The sequence below is a fragment of the Chiloscyllium punctatum genome, chromosome 5 (genome assembly GCF_047496795.1).
Source record: "Chiloscyllium punctatum isolate Juve2018m chromosome 5, sChiPun1.3, whole genome shotgun sequence".
In the NCBI taxonomy this organism is placed as follows: domain Eukaryota; kingdom Metazoa; phylum Chordata; class Chondrichthyes; order Orectolobiformes; family Hemiscylliidae; genus Chiloscyllium; species Chiloscyllium punctatum.
In genome coordinates, this window is record NC_092743.1 from 3,655,839 (window position 1) to 3,678,128 (window position 22,290).

General features: G+C 50.0%; 1 protein-coding gene across 2 annotated transcripts; it reads left to right on the forward strand.

Moving 5' to 3' along the window:
- Nucleotides 1–338: 338 nt before the first annotated feature.
- Nucleotides 339–13,368, forward strand: h2bk1 (H2B.K variant histone 1). 2 transcript variants are annotated; one of them, XR_011960611.1, is made up of 2 exons: nucleotides 339–1,763; nucleotides 12,583–12,722. XR_011960611.1 is itself a non-coding variant. In XM_072569644.1 (2 exons), exons 1-2 carry the CDS (start codon nucleotides 7,068–7,070, stop codon nucleotides 12,817–12,819), a joined length of 360 nt encoding a protein of 119 aa, XP_072425745.1. In that variant the 5' UTR covers nucleotides 5,187–7,067; the 3' UTR covers nucleotides 12,820–13,368. The 2 variants fall into 2 exon arrangements, 1 of the variants encoding a protein (XP_072425745.1); XM_072569644.1 differs by lacking the exon at nucleotides 339–1,763 and adding an exon at nucleotides 5,187–7,190 and having other exon boundaries at nucleotides 12,583–13,368.
- Nucleotides 13,369–22,290: the final 8,922 nt, after the last annotated feature.

Sequence of the window (22,290 nt, forward strand, 5' to 3'; positions counted from 1 at the left end):
TGACAACCACACCGCAGCTCGAGAAGAAAGGGCAATGTCAGGGAGCGTCTGACAACCACACCGCAGCTCCGAGAAGAAAGGGCAATGTCAGGGAGCGTCTGACAACCACACCGCATCCGGAGAAGGGCAATACCGCAGCTCCGAGAGAAAGGGCAATGTCAGGGGAGCGTCTGACAACCACACCGCAGCTCCCAGAGGAAAGGGTCAATGTCAGGGAGCGTCTGACAACCACAACCGCAGCTCCGAGAAGAAAGGGCAATGTCAGGGAGCGTCTGACAACCACACCGTACAGCTTCCGAGAAGAAAGGGCATTGACAGGGAGCGTCTTGAAAGAAAGGGCAATGTCAGGGAGCGTCTGACAACCACACCGCAGCTCCGAGAAGAAAGGGCAATGTCAGGGAGCGTCTGACAACCACACCGCAGCTCCGAGAAGAAAGGGCAATGTCAGGGAGCGTCTGACAACCACACCGCAGCTCCGAGAGGAAAGGGCAATGTCAGGGAGCGTCTGACAACCACACCACAGCTCCGAGAAGAAAGGGCAATGTCAGGGAGCGTCTGACAACCACACTGCAGCTCCTAGAGGAAAGGGCAATGTCAGGGAGCGTCTGACAACTACACTGCAACTCCTAGAGGAAAGGGCAATGTCAGGGAGCGTCTGACAACTACACTGCAACTCCCAGAGGAAAAGGCAATGTCAGGGAGTGTCTGACAACCACACCGCAGCTCCCGGAGGAAAGGGCAATGTCAGGGAGTGTCTGACAACCACACCGCAGCTCCCGGAGGAAAGGGCAATGTCAGGGATTGTCTGACAACCACACCGCAGCTCCCAGAGGAAAGGGCAATGTCAGGGAGTGTCTGACAACCACACCGCAGCTCCCAGAGGAAAGGGCAATGTCAGGGAGTGTCTGACAACCACACCGCAGCTCCCAGAGGAAAGGGCAATGTCAGGGAGCATCTGACAACCACACCGCAGCTCCCAGAGGAAAGGGCAATGTCAGGGAGTGTCTGACAACCACACCGCAGCTCCCAGAGGAAAGGGCAATGTCAGGGAGCGTCTGACAACCACACTGCAGCTCCCAGAGAAAAGGGCAATGTCAGGGATTGTCTAACAATCACACTGCAACTCCCAGAGGAAAGGGCAATGTCAGGGAGAGTCTGACAACCACACCGCAGCTCCCAGAGGAAAGGGCAATGTCAGGGAGCGTCTGACAACCACACTGCAGCTCCCAGAGAAAAGGGCAATGTCAGGGAGTGTCTAACAACCACACTGCAGCTCCCAGAGGAAAGGGCAATGTCAGGGAGTGTCTGCAAATCACAAGCTGGGCGTGGGCTCCTTTACAACACATTCAGAAAACAGCTCCAGCACAGGACCAGGCCATTCTCCCGTCCAGTCTGTACTCTCCTTGTAACAGCAATGCAGCTGCTCCCCCTTCCCCTTCCATGTCCGGTCAGATCAGGCCCCAGTCCTGACTCACACTCTCAGACAGTGCCCTCCTGACCTGGTCTCTCCAACTGAGGAACACAAGGTCCCCTCTGTTACCAATGACAGGAAATCTGGGTCCTCTCACTCACAACATGTCCACCAAGAAAGATCCCAGGAGGAGACATGGGCGGCCGTGGCTGACGAGGGAAGTTAAGAAACATATAAAGTTAAAAGAGAAAAAGTATAACATAGCAAAGCTAAGTGGGAAAACGGAGGATTGGGAAGCTTTTAAAGAACAACAGAGGATTACGAAGAAGGAAATACGCAGAGAAAAAATGAGGTACGAAGGTAAACTGGCCAATAATATAAAGGAGGATAGTAAAAGTGTTTTTTAAGTATGTGAAAGGCAAAAAAAATGGTTAAGACTAAAATTGGGTCCTTGAAGACAGAAACAGGGGAATATATTATGGGGAACAAAGAAATGGCAGAGGAATTGAATTGGTACTTCAGATCTGTGTTCACTGGGGAAGACACAAACAATCTCCCTGAGGTAATAGTGGCTGAAGGACCTGAACTTACGGGAATTTATATTTGCCAGGAATTGGTGTTGGAGAGAAGGTTGATAAGGTCTGAAGGTTGATAAGTCTCCAGGGCCTGATGGTCTACATCCCAGGGTACTGAAGGAGGTGGCTCGGGAAATCGTGGATGCGCTGGTGATTATTTTCCAGAGTTCGATAGATTCGGGATCAGTTCCTGCAGATTGGAGGGTGGCTAATGTTGTACTACATTTTAAGAAAGGAGCGAGAGAGAAAGCAGGAAAGTATAGACCAGTTAGTCTGACCTCAGTGGGGGGAAAGATGCTGGAGTCTATTATAAAGGATGAAATTACAGCACATCTGGATAGTAGTAACAGGATAGGACAGAGTCAGCATGGATTTATGAAGGGGAAATCATGCTTGACTAATCTTCTGGAATTTTTTGAGGATGTAACTCTGAAGATGGACGAGGGAGATCCAGTAGATGCAGTGTACCTGGACTTTCAGAAAGCTTTTGATAAAGTCCCACATAGGAGGGTAGTCAGCAAAATTAGGGCGCATGGTATTGGGGGCAAAGCACTAACTTGGATTGAAAGTTGGTTGGCTGATATGAAACAAAGAGTAGTGATAAACGGCTCCATTTTGGAATGGCAGGCAGTGACCAGTGGGGTACCTGAGGGATCAGTGCTGGGACCGCAGCTTTTTACAATATATGTTAATGATATAGAAGATGGTATTAGCAATAACATTAGCAAATTTGCTAATGATACTAGGCTGGGTGGCAGGGTGAAATGTGATGAGGATGTTAGGAGATTACAGGGTGACCTGGACAAGTTAGGTGAGTGGTCAGATGCATGGCAGATGCAGTTTAATGTGGATAAATGTATGGTTATCCACTTTGGTGGCAAGAACAGGAAGGCAGATTACTACCTCAATGGAATCAATTTAGGTAAAGGGACAGTACAAAGAGATCTGGGTGTTCTTGTACACCAGTCAATGAAGGTAAGCATGCAGGTACAGCAGGTAGTGAAGAAGGCTAATAGCATGCTGGCCTTCATAACAAGAGGGATTGAGTATAGAAGCAAAGAGGTCCTTCTGCAGCTGTACAGGGCCCTGGTGAGACCACACCTGGAGTACTGTGTGCAGTTCTGGTCTCCAAATTTGAGGAAAGACATTCTGGCTGTTGAGGGAGTGCAGCGTAGGTTCACAAGGTCAATTCCTGGAATGGCGGGACTACCTTACGCTGAAAGACTGGAGCGACTGGGCTTGTATACCCTTGAGTTTAGAAGACTGAGAGGGGATCTGATTGAGACGTATAAGGTTATTAAAGGATTGGACACTCTGGAGGCAGGAAACATGTTTCCGCTGATGGGTGAGTGCTGAACCAGAGGACACAGCTTAAAAATACGGGGTAGACCATTTAGGACAGAGATGAGGAGAAACTACTTCACCCAGAGAGTGGTGGCTGTGTGGAATGCTCTGCCCCAGAGGGCAGTGGAGGCCCAGTCTCTGGATTCATTTAAGAAAGAGTTGGATAGAGCTCTCAAGAATAGTGGAATCAAGGGTTATGGAGATAAGGCAGGAACAGGATACTGATTAAGGATGATCAGCCATGATCATATTGAATGGCGGTGCAGGCTCGAAGGGCTGAATGGCCTACTCCTGCACCTATTGTCTATTGTCAATGGGAACAGCTTCTCCCTCTTGGCTCTACCCAGATTTTAAAAAAACCTTGTTCAAATCTCCCGTCAGTGACCTTCTCTCCCAAGGTCTGAAGTTTCCCATTCCTGGACCCATTCCAATAAACCAGCATTAATTGTCTCTCCCTAGTTACCCTCGAGAAGGTGGGAGTGAGCTGCTTCCATCCCAGGCCAATGGGGAGTATTCCCTCACACTCCTGACTTGTGCCTTGTCGATGGTGGGACAGGCTTTGGGGAGTCACGGGGGTGAGTTACTGGCTGCAGGATTCCCAGCCTCTGACCTGCTCTTGCAGCTGCTGTTTAGGTAACAAGTTCAGTTCAGTTTCTCATCAATGATAAACCCCGGGGAGGTTGATAGTAGGGGATTCAGTGATGGTAACAGCACTGAATGACAAGGGGCCATAGGCTGGCATTTGTGTGGGGTGAATGTTACTGGCCACTGATCAGCCCAAGCTTGGATATTGGTGAGAGAACAGAAAATGTAAATGCTGGGAATTCCTGTGGCTCCGACAAAATTCCCCAAGAGTCTAGATGGAGAGTTTGCTTTCTCTCCATGGACTCTGCCTGACCTGCTTTGATCTCCAGCTTTTTTTTTAATTCACGGCACAGATTCCAGCACCTGCAGGAATTTGATCCTGGATATTGGCTAGACCTGGCTGTGTTTGAACACAGTCTGCTTCAGTATCTGGGGACTCACGAATGGTGCTGAATGTTGTGCAGTCATCGGTGAACATCCCCATGTTTGACCTTAAGATGGAGGGAAGGTCATCGATGAAGCAGCTGAAGATGGTTGGACCTGGGACACTCCCCTGAGGAACTCCTGCAGGAATGTCCTGGGGCTGAGCTGATTGACCTTCAGCACCACCTTCCTATGTGCCAGGTATGACTTGAACCAGGTTTGCCAGGGCTCCTTGATGCCACACTCAGTCGAATGTAGCCTCAATGTCAAGGGCAGTCAGACTTTCGGTATGTAATGTGGATAAAGTTCTCTGGTGTCTATATATCTGCCATGTGACCTTTGAGCGTCTGCACTGATTACTACCGGGGAAATCTAGTTTCACTAACTTGTCAGAGTTTTTTAAAGAGGTAACAGAGAAGATAATGTTATTGATGTGGCATTTATTGATCTCCAGGACGTGTCTGATACTAAGGGACACAACACCCTTGTGAGGGTGGGTGAGGTCAGGGTGTAGAAGGGACAGGACAAGGTGGATACAAAATGGGCCGAATGGTAATAACCCAAGAGTCAGGGCCAGTGGGGGTATTGTTCAAGTTGTTGGAGGGTTTGCAGAGGAGCACCCTGAAGGTGGTATCAGGATCTCTGCTTTTCCTGATATATAATAACCATCGGGATCTTGGAGGACAGGACGCAGTTTCCAAGTTTGCAGGAACTAGATTTGGCAAAATTGGAAACAGTGCGAAGGATTCCAGAGGGTGAGGTTTGGGAGGGCGGCGGGGGGGGGGGGGGGGGGGGGGGGGTGGAGGGGGTTGGGGGGGGTGGTGAGCAGAGCAGTGGGAGGGGATTGATTGGCTGGCAATATACAGGAAGGAGCAAACGGAGGTCACTTGGTCCCTTGAGTCAGTCTACCATTGAGTGAAACCATCAGTCCGTGTTGTCATTTCCACATTCCCATGTACACCTAGTAACTCCTGCCCAGCAAAACTCTATCCATCTCTGCCTTTATATATTCACTGACCCTGCCTTCAGCACCTTCAGAGGCAGAGAGTTCCCAAGTCACACAAGATCGAGAGAAACAAATTCTCCTCATTTCTGTCCTGAGTGGGTGAGCCCCACTTTTAAAACAGTGCCCCCTAGGTCTGGGCTGACCCACGAGGGCCCTCGAGTTTTTCCAGCTCAGGGAAAGGCCTGTCCTAACTATGGCAAACATTAATCCAACCCTGTCTCCCAGCACCTAGCCCGTGGCTTCTGGGCTCTGTGTTCATCCCAACAGATCAAGAGGAAAGCTCCCTCTACACTGTCCCCATCAAACACCCCCAGGACAGGGACAGCATGGGGTTAGATACAGAGGAAAGCTCCCTCTACACTGTCCCCATTAAACACCCCCAGGACAGGGACAGCATGGGGTTAGATACAGAGGAAAGCTTCCTCTACACTGTCCCCATCAAACACCCCCAGGGACAGGGACAGCACGGGGTTAGATACAGAGTAAAGCTCCCTCTACACTGTCCCCATCAAACACCCCCAGGGACAGGGATAGCACGGGGTTAGATACAGAGGAAAGCTCCCTCTACACTGTCCCCCCATCAAACACCCCCAGGACAGGGACAGCATGGGGTTAGATACAGAGGAAAGCTCCCTCTACACTGTCCCCCCATCAAACACCCCCAGGACAGGGACAGCACGGGGTTAGATACAGAGGAAATCATCCTCTACACTATCCCCATCAAACACTCCCAGGACAGGGACAGCACGGGGTTAGATACAGAGGAAAGCTCCCTCTACACTATCCCCATCAAACACCCCCAGGACAGGGACAGCATGGGGTTAGATACAGAGGAAAGCTCCCTCTACACTATCCCCATCAAACACCCCCAGGACAGGGACAGCATGGGGTTAGATACAGAGGAAAGCTCCCTCTACACTGTCCCCATCAAACACCCCCAGGACAGGGACAGCATGGGGTTAGATACAGAGGAAAGCTCCCTCTACACTATCCCCATCAAACACCCCCAGGACAGGGACAGCACGGGGTTAGATACAAAGGAAATCATCCTCTACACTATCCCCATCAAACACTCCCAGGACAGGGACAGCACGGGGTTAGATACAGAGGAAATCATCCTCTACACTATCCCCATCAAACACTCCCAGGACAGGGACAGCACGGGGTTAGATACAGAGGAAATCATCCTCTACACTATCCCCATCAAACACTCCCAGGGACAGGGACAGCACGGGGTTGGATACAGAGTAAAGCTCCCTCTACACTGTCCCCATCAAACACCCCCAGGGACAGGGACAGGGACAGCATGGGGTTAGATACAGAGGAAAGCTCCCTCCATATCTACAGACTATCCCTCATGTGTGATTTGAGGGTAAATGTCGGAGGAATTGGTGTGAGTTAAAGATGGGCTTTCTGCCCAGGTAATGAATTCTCAGTGAGCAGCAGATCTGAGGCAGATTTGTCTGAACGAGCAGTTTGCCTTTATTGATCTGTTCTGGCCAAGTTGTGAATAGCTGAGCTTTGAGTAATGAGGTGGAAGTTTTTCAGTGTAACACCTGATTGGGAAGCGATCGGATTGGGTTAGAGAGAATTGGACCATTCCTTAATGAGCACTGACTGCTGGAGCTATGATTTAAAGTGTTGAGTTAGAGCTCACTTCTCTCAGCCTGATTGGAGAGAGTTACTGAGGAAAGGGGTAAGGGGGTTTGGCTGTTTGAACACGATGAATGAGGCTGTGAAGAAGCAAGCTCCCAAAGCATTGGCAGCAGCTGAGAAAAAGCACAGTAAACGTAAGCTGAAGAGGAAGGAGAGTTACTCTGTTTATATCTACAAGGTCCTCAAACAGGTAATGGCCAATGGTCCCTCTCACCTGCCAATAAATCCTCCATCTTCATTCTTCTAGCTGTGCTATAATCTTAATTTAATAATTGGTCTGATAATTCTCCCTGCTCCTGCTTGGTGTTTGTATTAAGGTCCTGGTTGGTCTTATCCCTGTTTCACTCTCCTGCCTGTGAAGCTAACACTAACCTCTGGGTTTTTACTGTCTCTGGCCTGGCCAAGAGCAGCAAGTGGCCTTCCCTAAAGGACACTGAACCAGGTGAATGTTTGCAATTGGTGTTGCTGAGGTTTAGACTTTAATTCCTGAATTTCTCCAGGTGTTTGGTTTTTAGATTACTTAGTGTGGAAACAGGCCCTTTGGTCCAACAAGTCCACACTGACCCTCTGAAGAGCAACCCACCCAGACCCATGCCCCTACATCTACCCCTTACCTAACACTATGGTCAATTTAGCATGGCCAATTCACCTGACCTGCACATCTTTGGACTGTGGGAGGAAACCGGAGCACTCTGAGGAAACCCACGCAGACACGGGGAGAATGTTGTGGTGGGGTTTGAACCCATGTTCCCTGAGCCTCTGGATTACTGTCCAGTAACAGTCCATGACACCATCTCCTTCACTTGGAGTAAAGCTGCATTTGACTGTCACCTAGGGGCTGCTCCCTGGCCACACTTTAGGGTCCCTAGCCCACCCACCCTACAGTGAAGGTGGAGCTGCACGATGTGGTCTTTCAAATCCAACTGTTCAGATGTTGGCTACTATACAGCAGGTGGGACTCCAACCAGGGCTGCCCCTTCCAGAGGAAGGGACACTACACTTTGCTCATAAGGGTCTCTTCACTCCCTGTTCCTCAATGACTCACTGAGGCCTGATTAACTCTATGGGTTTGCTGGTTTGAAACACTTGCCAAGTTATAAAGCAGACATCAGACAGGGAGAAAGTGAGGTCTGCAGATGCTGGGGATCAGAATCAAGAGTGGTGCTGGAAAAGCACAGCAGGTCAGGCAGCATCTGAGGAGCAGGAGAATCAACGTTTTGGGCATAATCCCTTCATCAGGGATTAAACAGACTGGCTGACTTGTGCAGTCCTGTATTCTCACATGGAGCTCTTCAGGGCAACCCCTGAAAAGTAAGGTATGCTCCCACTGCCCTCTGAGGGTACTTGGGGGCTAGGCCAGCAGTCACTGTCCATGACCCTGAAGAGCTAGCAATGGCCCTCAGAGCCAGGCCATTCAGCCCAATCTCTTGTAGTAACTGCAGCCTGAGGATTGAGTGGAAGCTCTAGCTGCTGACGCTTGAGAGACTGGTCCCTTTAAGAGCCAGGGGTCCCTTTGACTGTTATTGTACACTGTGTACTCCTCCCTGGGAGATGGGATTGGAACAGGAGGGTGGGAGGGATGTTAGACCCTGCCCTGGTGGGGGGGGGGAGGGGAACATTCGCCTGTACCCTGTCTGGGGCAGGGCCGGGGGTTAGTCAGGAGAAGTAGCTGAACAAGAACCTGTTTGAGGGGATGGGGAGGTGGAGTGAAGTAACGGACACTTTCTGAGCTACAAGTGTTTCAGAACTTGCACTAAATGTCTGTAGCTCCATGACCCTGAACATGGGAGGTGTTAAGGTAAGATTTTTCTTATTGTGTGCTTGAGTAGTGTGATTGGTCAAAATTTTGTTTATCTATGTAATAGTTCTCAAGTTTTAAGATTTAAAAATAGCAGGAGATCTCAGACCAGTGTTATGCTCCTCTTGCTCAACATGGAAGTTCTGGGACACGGCTGATGTCCCTGGCTCCTTCACATGGAGGAAGTGTGTCCAGCTGCAGCTCTTGTTAGACCGCATGACAGCTCTGCTGTAGAGAAGGGTAGGAAAGAGTGGGGGGGGCTATAGTCATAGGGGATTCAATTGTAATGGGTGTAGACAGGGAGTCTCTTTCAACCACAAGACCACCGAAGGGAATGTTGCCTCCCAGGTGCACAGGTCAGGGATGTCTCTGATTGGCTGCACATTCTCAAGGGGAGGGTGAACAGCCTGTTGTCATGGTGCATATAGGCACCAATGATATAGGTTAAAAACAGGACGAGGTCCTACAAGCAGAATTTAGGGAGTTAGGAGACAAGTTAAAAAGTAGGAGCTCAGAGTTAGTAACCTCAGGATTGCTACAAGTGCCACGGGCTAGTCAGAGTAGAACTGAAACAATAGGCAGGATGAATGCGTGGTTAAAAACAATGACTGCAGATGCTGAAAACCAAATACTGGATTAGTGGTGCTGGAAGAGCACAGCAGTTCAGGCAGCATCCAACGAGCAGCGAAATCGACATTTTGGGCAAAAGCCCTTCATCAGGAATAAAGGCAGTGAGCCTGAAGCATGGAGAGATAAGCTAGAGGAGGGTGGGGAGAGAGTAGCATAGAGTACAATGGGTGAGTGGGGGAGGGGATGAAGGTGATAGGTCAAGGAGGAGAGGGTGGAATGGATAGGTGGAAAAGAAGATAGGCAGGTCGGACAAGTCATGGGGACAGTTACTGAGCTGGAAGTTTGAAACTAGGATGAGGTGGGGGGAAGGGGAAATGAGGAAGCTGTTGAAGTCCACATTGATGCCCTGGGGTTGGAGTGTTCCGAGGCGGAAGATGAGGCGTTCTTCCTCCAGGTGTCTGGTAGTGAGGGAGCAGCGGTGAAGGAGGCCCAGGACCTCCATGTCCTCGGCAGAGTGGGAGGGGGAGTTGAAATGTTGGGCCACGGGGCGGTGTGGTTGATTGGTGCGGGTGTCCTGGAGATGTTCCCTAAAGTGCTCTGCTAGGAGGCGCCCAGTCTCCCCAATGTAGAGGAGACCAAATCGGGAGCAACGGATACAATAAATGATATTGGTGGATGTGCAGGTGAAACTTTGATGGATGTGGAAGGCTCCTTTAGGGCCTTGGATAGAGGTGAGGGAGGAGGTGTGGGCACAGGTTTTACAGTTCCTGCAGTGGCAGGGAAAGTGCCAGAATGGGAGGGTGGGTCGTAGGGGGGTGTGGACCTGACCAGGTAGTCACGGAGGGAACGGTCTTTAAGGAAGGTGGAAAGGGGTGGGGAGGGAAATATATCCCTGGTGGTGGGGTCTGTTTGGAGGTGGCGAAAATGTCGGTGGATGATTTGGTTGATGCGAAGGGTGGAAGGTGAGCACCAGGGGCGTTCTGTCCTTGTTACGGTTGGAGGGGTGGGGTCTGAGGGCGGAGGTGCGGGATGTGGACGAGATGCATTGGAGGGCATCTTTAACCACGTGGGAAGGGAAATTGCGGTCTCTAAAGAAGGAGGCCATCTGGTGTGTCCTATGGTGGAACTGGTCCTCCTGGGAGCAGATACGGCGGAGGCGGAGAAATTGGGAATATGGGATGGCATTTTTGCAAGAGATAGGGTGGGAAGAGGTGTAATCCAGTGAGATGGTGCACAAAGGAGGCATAGAAATGTTTGGGACATTGCGACCAGTTCTGGGGGAGGTGGGACTAATACAAATTGGGAGGTCTACTCCTGGGCCTGACTGGAACCAACGTCCTTGGGGGTGCTTTTGCTAATGCTGTTGGGGAGGGTTTAAACTAATGTGGCAGGGGGTAGGGAACCAAAAGAGCTGGTTAGTGGACAGTAAGGAGGTAGAAACTAAAGCCTGTAAAGAACTAGATCATGAAGTCAGCGTGACTAAGGGGGAAGAGTAGGCAGGGAGACGATGGGCTTTTGCTTGAAATGTCACTTCTCCTGCTCCTCTGCTGCCTGACCTGTGCTTTTCCAGCATCGCACTCTGACTCTGATCTCCAGCATCTGCAGTCCTCACTTTTCTCATTTACATAAAATGTAAACGATTATGGAAAGATGTCGGAGCAATAGGGTGCTGGTGAAGGGGGTTTTACTTTTCCCAACATTGACTGGGATTCACTGTGTTAGAGGTCCCTATTGTCGCAGAATTTGTAAGGAGCATCCAGGAGGGTTCGGGGATAGATGTTTGATTGCTACAGTCAAGTCAGCGTAAGGAGGGAGGAAGTGTTGGGTATTCTGAAAAGGCATTGAGGTGGACAAGTCCCCAGGTCCAGATGGATCTGTCCAGATGGATCTATCCCAGCTTACTGAGGGAAGTGAGTGGAAATAGCTGGGGCCTTAACAGATATCTCTGCATGATCCTTGAACACAGTGAGGTCCCAGAGGACTAGAGAATTGCTAATGTTGTCCCCTTAAGGGTAGCGGGGATGATCCAGGTAATTATAGACTGTGAGCCTGATATCAGAGGTAGGGAAGCTGCTGGAGAAAATACTGAGTGATAGGATCTATTTACATTTGGCAGAAAATGGGCTTATCTGTGAAGGTCACATGACCTGGGAAGTGAGGTGACCAGGTCATGTCTTACCAACTTAATAGAATTCTTTTGAGGAGGTGGCAAAGTTGACTGAGGGAAGGGCTGTTAATGTCCTGGGCATGGATGTCAGTAAGGCATCTGATAAAGTTCCCCATAGTAGGCTGGAGAAAGTGAAGTCGCATGGTGTGCAGGGTGTACGAGCTGGATGGATAAAGAACTGTCTGGGCAGCAACAGACAGTAGTAGCGGAAATCTGTTTCTCAAAATCGAGAGCTGTGACCAGTGGTGTTCCACAGGGATCCGTACTGGGACCACTGTTTGTGATATACATAAATGATCTGGAGGAAGGTATAGGTGGTCTGATTAGCAAGTATGCAGATGACACTAAGACTGGTGAAGTAGCAGATAGTGAAGGAGTCTGTCAGAATACAGCAGAATATAGATAGACTGGAGAGTTGGGCAGAGAAATGGCAGATGGAGGTCAATCCAGGCAAATGCGAGGTGATGTATTTTCAAAGATCTGATTCAAGAGCAAACCATAAGGTAAATGGAAAAGCCGTGGGGAAAATTGATATACAGAGAGATCTGGGTGTTCAGGTCCATTGTTCCCTGAAGGTGACAATACAGGTCAATAGAGTGGTCAAGAAGGCATACAGCATGCTGTCCTTCATCAGACAGGGTATTGAGTACAAGAGTTGGCAGGTCATCTTACAGTTGTATAAGACTTTGGTTTGGCCACATTTGGAATACTGCGTACAGTTCTGATCGCCACATTACCAAAAGGATGTGGATGCTTTGGAGAGGGTGCAGAGGAGGTTCACTAAGATGTTGCCTTGTATGGAAGGCACTCTATGGAGGAGGTTGAGTAGATTAGGATTATCATCATTGAAAGATGGAAGTATGGGGGGTGGGTTGGGGATGGGGGGTGGTTGAGCTTTCCAGAAAGGAGAATTCTGAAGCTGGAGTCCAGGAAGAGCAGCCTCTGGGAGGGATTCTGCAGTGGTGGTGTGGGCCTGGAGTAGAGGACCTGAAGTGTGTGACTGGGTTGGGATGTGTTCTGATCCTGGCCTCTTGCTGTGTTTTTCAGGTTCACCCTGACACTGGGATCTCCAGTAAAGCCATGAGCATTATGAACTCCTTTGTGAATGATGTGTTTGAGCGCATCGCAACCGAAGCTTCGAGACTGACCCAGTACAACAAGAGAAGCACCATCACCAGCCGAGAGGTTCAGACTGCAGTCCGCCTGCTCCTCCCTGGGGAACTGGCCAAACACGCAGTGTCAGAGGGCACCAAGGCTGTTACCAAATACACCAGCACAAAATAGAACCGGAGCAAAAGGAGTTTGGCCCCATCAAACACTGGATCGTTTTCCCAACCTGCTCAGTAAAAGTTACTCTCTCTCAGCAAATGGCTGGTGTGCAGTGTCTGACAATGGGGGGAGGGGTGGTGGATTAATGATTAATCTTGATGTTCTGTGCCCAGGATGGTCCTTTAAGGATGTGGTCTGTTGGGGTGTGAGACCCTTCACTGAGATGAATTACAGATAAGGCTCTCCCTAACACCACAAACAAGGCTGCTCCTTCCCCCATTCCCAGAAGGTTTGATTTGGGATGTGAAGGTGCTTTAATTTTATCACTTGCTCTCTCTAACAGAATGTAGTCATAGGTTCCAAACTTCCACCTTCACTGGAGCAGGAAGTTGGGTAATAGTGCAGCCTGATTGGCTTGTCAGGAAGTCCCATGGACAGAAGAACCAAAGGCATCAGGTCAAATTCAGATTGAGAAATCACTCTCTCTGAATTAAGGGGTGCCAATGTCAAACTTTCTCAGTGAGGTGCACAATTAACTTGAGACTCCAGAGCTCTGCACTGCACCCCTCACCCCCCACCATCCCTGAGAACTGAGTCCTTGGGTTTTGAGGTTTTTGATCAGTTGGGGAATTGAAGGGCAAGTGGAATGCCCAATCAGCATCATCCTGGGGGCTTGAGGAGCTGAATGGCCTGCTGTTCCTATTTCTTGATGGTAATGGAGGCTCAGCATTTAATTAGCCACCCACTACTTCATTTGGAAGAAACTGTAAGGGGGGAGGAGGCGGCTGACTGGGGGAGTCAGGGCTGTGAAAGGAAAGACCTGTGAAAATTAGTGCAAAGGCTTTAAAAACCAGCAGTTGTTCATCTTTAAAACAGTAAGAAGGTGGAAGATGAGGGCTAGCCAGAGTATTAAAGGTAAGAGTGGCCACTGGAAAATGAGGCTGGTAAAGTTGAAATGGGGAGCAAAAACAAGATGGATTAAATGTACTTTAATCCATCTCCATGGTGATGATACCAACATAATGCCCAAATTTGAGGGGGGGGTGGGTGTAGTGGCCATCACAAAGGACAAGGTACTGGGGACATGAAGGTCTGCATTGGGTAAGGCACCTGGATGTGATGGACTACACCAGGGTTCTGAGGAGATCTTTCTAGAATTGCCAGAGTAGGGAGAGTCCCAGAGGGCTGCAGAATGGGGAATGTTTCCCTACTCAAAGACAGGAACAAGGCCCTTCAGCCTGACCCCAATCATTGGTAAGATTTCCATGTCTGCTCTCAGAGGAGATCAGTGTACTGGGAAGTGTGTGGTAAAATAGGACTGGGCTGAAAATGTGTTGCTGGAAAAGCGCAGCAGGTCAGGCAGCATCCAAGGAGCAGCAGAATTGATGTTTCAGGCCTAAGCAAATAGGGCTGGGTCAACATGGCTTTCAGGGGAGATTATGCCTGACCAATCAGTTGGACTGAGGTAATGAGTGGGTTAGGCAAAGGAGAACCAATGGTAACAATCTAATGGTCTTTCAGAAGGCCTCTGACAAGGTGCCACACAGGAGGCTGCTCAGCAAGAGGCCAGTGTCAAGGGAAAGTTAGAGGGTTGGCTGACTCTCTGGAGGTGGGGGGGGGGGGGGGAGGAGAGGAGGAGGAGATAAAGAGGATGGCAGCCAGTGGTGTTCTGCAGTGCTGACTGACTCCCCTTCTACACTAACAATATGGTAGAAGAAACAGGTTTGTAGATGAGACAATGGGGTGGCATGGTGGCTCAGGTGAGCACTGCCTCCCAGCACCATTGACCCAGGTTCTAGTCCACCCTCTGGTGACTGGCTGGCTGTGTAGAGTCTGCATATTCTCTCCATGTCTCTAGGTTTCCTGCAGTGCCTCTTTCCCTCCTCTCCAACAGTGGGGTGGGTGAGGTGGGTTGGCCATGGGCAATGTGAGGTAATAAGGCTCTGGGTGGGATCCTCTTTGGAGAGCTGGTGCAGATGTGATGGGCTGAATGACCTGCTTCCACACTAGGGGTTCATCCAGCAAAGATGGATTTGGGGGGGGCGGGGGGGGACTGAATGTTGAGGTAGGGAGTCTGCAGCAGGGCTTGGACAGTCCACAAAATGGATACAATGTGGTTATGCCCTTCCCAACAGAAGGATGTCCATCACTTTCTAAATGCAGGAAGGATTCAGAAATATGAAACCCATACAAATGTTATTCTTGAGACTATCCTGAAGTAGGACAACCCATTTAAGTCAATTTAAAAATCTCAATTCTGGGGGCTGTTACTGACCAGAAACTCAGCTAGGCTCACCATGTAAACAGTGGCAATGAGAGCAGGTCAGAGGTTAGGAATACTATGGCAAGTAACTCACCCCCTGACTCCCCAAAGCCTGTCCACTATCTACAAGGCCCACATCAGGAGGGTGAGGGAATACTCCCCACTTGCCCTGGGTAAGGGCAGCTCCAGTAATACCAGAAGCTTGACACTGTCCCGGACAAAGCAGCCTGCCACTTGGTAGGCACTAGAGTCATACAGCCTGGAAATAGACTTTCAGTCCATGCTGAACATAATCCCAAGCTAAATCAGTCCCTTCCCCACAGCCTGCTGGCCTGTATCCTTCAACCTTTCCTATTCACACATCTAGCTCAATCTCTTTTAAATGTTGTCTAACCAATCCTCAGCTGGTTCATTCACTTCATCTCCCATGATGCTCAGTAGCAACGGTGTGTACCATCTACAAGATACACTGCACCAAAGGTCCTCGAAACACCTTCCAAACCCACAACCACTTGTCCATCTAAAAAGACAAGGACAGCAGATCCATGGGGACACCACCCCCTGCAAGTTCCCCTCCAAGCCATATGCCATCTTGTTTTGGGATTATATCCCTGTTCTTTCACTCACTGGGAATCCTGGAATTCCCTCCCTAAGGGCATTGTGGGTCTGCCTACAGTACATGGACTGCAGTGGTTCAAGAAGGTAGCTCACCCCCACCTTCTTGAGGAGGGTAACTAGGGCCAGGCTTTAGTAAACCAGCTGGGTTTTTAATGACAATTGATGACAGTACCCTCACAGAGAGCAGATTTCAATTCTGGTTGTTAGTGACTGTAAATTCTACTGCCTGCGAATGGGATTGAGCCATATTCCCAGCTATCCCACCCTGTCTGGGTCAGTAGACTAGTGACATGGTCCTGGCCATCAACTCTGGATTTCTCCAATCAAAACCAGACATTGGTAAATGAGAGCGCAGGGCAGTGGGATTGGGGATCGATATGGGGCGGGGGGGCAGTGGGATTGGGGATTGATACAAGGCCACGGGAGATAGTGTGAGGTAGTGGGATTGAGGTTGAAATAGGGCTTATAGGGGAGAGAGGGGGCAGTGGGATTAGTTGAACATTTGATTATGTGGAAATGGTTCTCCGATTATTCAGTGCACGGCCTGGTGAAGGTGACAGGGTTAATGGTGACGTTGCTCTCGGTGTGTAATTGTACAGTACTATGCCTCTGATGGAATCTCTGAGCAACAAATGGCGTCTGGGCAAATACCTTTGGTTGCTAATAGCAACCATCAGTGGGAGCTCTCTGAGCTGTGACCATTTTTTTTTGTGCTGCATTGATGGGAATGCTGCTCTGGAATAAATCCCTTTTGTTGTGATCGGGGAGAATCGACACAGCTCAATTACACTGATTCACGGTGAGCCTTCCCTCATTCCTTACACTGCAGAAACCTAGCGTTCTCCAGGACAAGGCAACACTATATCCACAAACACCCACTCCCTTCCCCCCCCACCGACACTCAGTAACAGCAGCAGTGTATACCAGCCACAAGATACCCTGCAGAAATTCACCAAAGAGCCTGAGATAGTACCTTCCAGACCCACCACCACTTCCATCGAGAAGGACAGGGGCAGCAGATACATGGGAACACCAGCCCCCTGCAAGTTCCCCTCCAACCCCCTCACCATCCTGCCTTGGAAATATATCACTGTTCCTTCACTGTCACTGGGAATACTGGAATTCCCTCCCTAAGGGATTGTGGGTCTACCCACAGCATGTGGACTGCAGAGGTTCAAGAAGGCAGCTCACCCCCCCCCCCCCCCACCTTCTCGGGGGGGGCAACTAGGGACAGGCAGTAAATGCTGGATAACAGCAGCAGCTCCCCTACCCCAGGGGGAGGGGTGGGGTGGTCAGTGGTAGGGTAGACCCCCCCCCCCCCCCCCTCCTTGAGTTCCATGGGCTGAGGGCAGTGTGAAGTTTCCTCTATCATCCTCACTATCTGGGCAGGAGTCACATGGAGAGCCACAGGGAGGCTTCAGATTGGCTGCTGAAACATTGTGATATACTGAACAAGACCGAGGTGATTTAATAGGGGACTTTCTGGTGGTTTCTTTCCTTACTTATTCCTGAATGGGATATAGATGTCACTGATTAGATCAGCATTTATTACCCATCCCTCATTACCCAGAGAGCAGTTAAGGGTGATCCCCATTACTGTGGGTCTGGAGTCACGTGGAGCCCAGATCAGGTGATGACGGCAGATTTAGTGAATCCACGTTTTTAACAACATTAGGCGAACTTTGGAATGTCAGCACTTGTCCGGGATGGATTTGTCCTCCTATCTACTTTTACATCAGTATTTACTGTGGAGAAGGACATGGACGATATAGACTGTAGGGAAATAGATGGTGACATCTTGGCAAAATGTCCAGATTACAGAGGAGGAAGTGCTGGATGTCTTGAAACGGTTAAAGGTGGATAAATCCCCAGGACCTGATCAGGTATACCCGAGAACTCTGTGGGAAGCTAGAGAAGTGATTGCTGGGCCTCTTGCTGAGATATTTGTATCATCGATAGTCACAGGTGAGGTGCCGGAAGACTGGAGGTTGGCAAACGTGGTGCCACTGTTTAAGAAGGGTGGTAAGGACAAGCCAGGGAACTACAGACCAGTGAGCCTGACCTCGGTGGTGGGCAAGTTGTTGGAGGGAATCCTGAGGGACAGGATGTACATGTATTTGGAAAGGCAAGGACTGATTCGGGATAGTCAACATGGCTTTGTGCACGGGAAATCATGTCTCACAAACTTGACTGAGTTTTTTGAGGAAGTAACAAAGAGGATTGATGAGGGCAGAGCAGTAGATGTGATCTATATGGACTTCAATAAGGCGTTCAATAAGGTTCCCCATGGGAGACTGATTAGCAAGGTTAGATCTCATGGAATACAGGAGAACTAGCCATTTGGATACAGAACTGGCTCAAAGGAAGAAGACAAAGGGTGGTGGTGGAGGGTTGTTTTTCAGACTGGAGGCCTGTGACCAGTGGAGTGCCATAAGGATCGGTGCTGGGTCCTCTACTTTTTGTCATTTACATAAATGATTTGGATGCGAGCATAAGAGGTACAGTTAGTAAGTTTGCAGATGACACCAAAATTGGAGGTGTAGTGGACAGCGAAGAGGGTTCCCTCAGATTGCAACAGGATCTTGACCAGATGGGCCAATGGGCTGAGAGGTGGCAGATGGAGTTTAATTCAGATAAATGCGAGGTGCTGCATTTTGGGAAAGCAAATCTTAGCAGGACTTATATCCTTAATGGTAAGGTCCTAAGGAGTGTTGCTGAACAAAGAGACCTTGGAGTGCAGGTTCATAGCTCCTTGAAAGTAGAGTCGCAGGTAGATAGGATAGTGAAGAAGGCATTTGGTATGCTTTCCTTTATTGATCAGAGTATTGAGTACAGGAGTTGGGAGGTCATGTTGCGGCTGTACAGGACATTGGTTAGGCCACTGTTGGAATATTGTGTGCAATTCTGGTCTCCTTCCCATTGGAAAGATGTTGTGAAACTTGAAAGGGTTCAGAAAAGATTTACAAGGATGTTCCCAGGTTTGGAGGATTTGAGCTATAGGGAGAGGCTGAACAGGCTGGGGCTGTTTTCCCTGGAGTGTCGGAGGCTGAGGGGTGATCTTATAGAGGTTTACAAAATTGAGGGGCATGGATAGGGTAAATAGACAAAGTCTTTTCCCTGGAGTCGGGGAGTCCAGAACTAGAGGGCATAGGTTTAGGGTGAGAGGGGAAAGATATAAAAGAGACCTAAGAGGCAACTTTTTCACACAGAGGGTGGTACGTGTATGGAATGAGCTGCCAGAGGAAGTGGTGGAGGCTGGTACAATTACAACATTTAAGAGGCATTTGGATGGGTATATGAATAGGAAGGGATTGGAGGGATATGGGCCGGGTGCTGACAGGTGGGACTAGATTGGGTTGGGATATCTGGTTGGCATGGACAGGTTGGGCCGAAGGGTCTGTTTCCGTGCTGTACATCTCTGACTCTATGACACTCAGCATTAAACAGAGCTTTGCCTGATGGGTCCCAGTGACATCACCACAGCATCTGTCTGTCAGCTATAACAGTCTCACTGCCCTCCCATTGGATGAGGTGAGTGGTTAGGGTTAGTTTTGCATGGTTACAGACCCTCTCGCTTTCCCCACAGCTTCCATTCGACCCAGCATCCAGCAAACAGGCAGATTCTCTCTGTCTCCCACCCCTCACCGTGCTCTCTGTACCTCGCCTTCTGTCTCCTCTCCCTCCATCCCCCCTACTCCCTCTCTCTTTGTCTCCTCTCCCTCTCCCTCTCAGTTCCCCTCCTCCGTCCCCATACTCCCTCTCTGTCCTTCCCATTCCTGCACTCCCCCTGTCACCTCACTCTCACTCCTTCTGGTTAGTGTCCTGTAATTTGTCAGTCTCAGCGAGATCGCCCCCCCCCCAACCACCCCCACCCCCACCCCCCCACCATTCTTCGAGACTGTAGTGATGACAGGGCCAGTTTACCCAATCTCCTTTCCCGGGACAGTCCCACCATCCGGGAACTAGTCTGGTCAATGTCTGTTTGTGGTCCCTTGGTGACAATAATATCCTTTGCTGAGATACGCTGACCAGAGCTGCACACAGTCCTCTCACCAAGCTCCGAGACAATCGAAGCAAGGTTCCCCTGCTCCTGCACTCCAATCCTCTCACGGTAAGGCCTCCTGTTCACGTGGGATTTAGTGGTTTGCATCAGAAATTGGTGAGTTGAAAGAAGACAGAGGGTGGTGGTTGGTGGGAAATATTCATCCTGCAGTTCATTTACTAGTGAGGTACTGCAAGGATCTGTTTTGGGGCCACTGCTGTTTGTCATTTTTATAAATGACCTGGATCAGGGTGTAGAAGGATGGGTTAGTAAATTTGTGGTTGACACGAAGTGTAGTTGTGGATAGTGCTGAAGGATGTTGCTGACAGCAGGGACCAGTGGGAATGCTGAGCTGTGCCTTGGGGACTGGGCTCGAACCCAGGGACAGTCTCGTACAGACGGTTAATTCCTCACATGAACACCATGTCAGTGACACTTTCAGGGGGCAACTCTCTCACAGTGACCCACAGCATCCTGCCATCAGTCTGACCATCACCCCACAGACAGCACACTGCCTCCTATCCCAGTCACACAGTCACACCCCCTTCCTATCGCTGTCACCTCCTCCAGCCCCTACACCCCCTCCATATCTCTGTAACCCCCTACACCCCCTCCATATCTCTGTCACTCCCTCCACCCCCTATCTCTGTAACCCCCTACACCCTCTCCCTGTCTCTGTAACCCCCTCCAGCCCCTACACCCCCTCCAGCCCCTACACCCCCTCCCTATCTCTGTCACCCCCTACACCCCCTCCCTGTCTCTGTAACTCCCTCCAGCCCCTACACCGCCTTCCTGTCTCTGTAATCCCCAACATCCCCCTCCCTACCTCTGTAACCCCCTCCAGCCCCTACACCCCCTCCATATCTCTGTAACCCCCTACACCCCCTCCATATCTCTGTCACTCCCTCCACCCCCTATCTCTGTAACCCCCTACACCCTCTCCCTGTCTCTGTAACCCCCTCCAGCCCCTACACCCCCTCCAGCCCCTACACCCCCTCCCTATCTCTGTCACCCCCTACACCCCCTCCCTGTCTCTGTAACTCCCTCCAGCCCCTACACCCCCTTCCTGTCTCTGTAATCCCCAACATCCCCCTCCCTACCTCTGTAACCCCCTCCAGCCCCTACACCCCCTCCAGCCCATACACCCCTCCCTGTCTCTTTAACCTCCTGCACCCCCTCCCTGTCTCTTTCACCCCCAACACCCCCCTCCCTATCTCTGTAACCCCCAACACCCCCCTCCCTATCTCTGTAGCTCCCTTCATCCCCTGCACCCCCTCCAGCCCCTACACCCCCTCCCTATCTCTGTAATCCCCTCCAACCCATTACAACTCCCCATCTCTATAAATTCCTCCTCTGTGTGTGTGTGTGTGTGTGTGTGTGTCTCCTCTCTCTCTTTCTCTCTCTCTCTCTTTCTCTCTCTCTCTCTCTCTCTCTCTGTGTCTCTCTCTCTGTCTCTGTGTCTCTCTGTATGAGATTGTGTTGAATATGAGATCGTTCTGGTGAAAATGAGTGTTATTTGTGTAATACCCCGGGCTGGGATGTTGGACTGTTGCTATGGTGACGGTGTACCAGTTGGGCTGGAAATGAGCAGCTTGGTTTGGTTTCCCTGAGGTGACCGGGCTGCTGAGAGTGATCATGGTGCAGTGTGTGGACAGACAGAGAGTGCCCTGTGATGGGCACTGGGACTCCCGAACCCGTACCCCCACCCCCTGGCTGGTCTCCTGACTGCCAACTCTGTTACAAACTGCAGGACAAGCCATTCCACCCCTCCATCTCTGGGAGACCTCCTCAGGTGGTGTCTGCTCTCTCAGTGCCAGCCTCTCACAGGCGGCTGCTGGTCACACTCACTGAACTGAGTCCTCCTCGCAGTACAGAAGGAGGCCATTCGATCTACCATGACAGAGCCATCTCCTGAAAGAGCCACCCAGCTTGTCCCATTCTCCTGTCCCATTTCCCTAACTTTGTACATTCATCCCTTTCAAATATATATCCAGCTCTCTTTTGAAACCTCCTGTGGAATCAGCCTCCACCACTTTCCCAGGCAGCACGTTCCAAATCCTTACAACTGAGGAAAAATGTTTCACCTCATCTTCCTCTTTGCTGTCTTGCTGACAATCTTGAGACTGAATCCCTAGTTACTGACATAACCAACTAGTGGAAACAGAATATCCTTCTTTACCCTATCAAAATTGTTCATTATTTTGGTCACTTATTAATCTTCTCTACTTCAAAGAGAATATCCCCAATTAGTCTGATCTATCCTTCTATCTAAAATCCCTCATTCCTGGGATCCATCTACTAAATCTCCTTTGTTCTCGCTCCAGGGCTTTAACATGCCCAAACTGAACATAATTCTCCAAATATGGTCTGACCAAGGATTTGCAGAGATATAGTATCACTTCCTCGCTACTCTGTTTTTATAAACCTCAGGATCCTTTAAGCCACCTGAACAATTGTTTCAACTTGCCTAGCTACCTTCAGGGAGTTATAAACATGAATCCTGAGATCCCACTGCTCCTGAACTCCCCTCAGTTGTACCATTGAGGCCTGTATTGTCTTTGTG

What these genes read in the sequence shown, in the direction of transcription:
- h2bk1 (XM_072569644.1), top strand. Translation starts at nt 7,068, where the DNA reads ATGAATGAGGCTGTGAAGAAGCAAGCTCCCAAAGCATTGGCAGCAGCT. An exon ending in TCTACAAGGTCCTCAAACAG is followed by an intron (nt 7,191 to 12,582) that starts GTAATGGCCAAT and finishes TGTGTTTTTCAG; the next exon opens with GTTCACCCTGACACTGGGAT.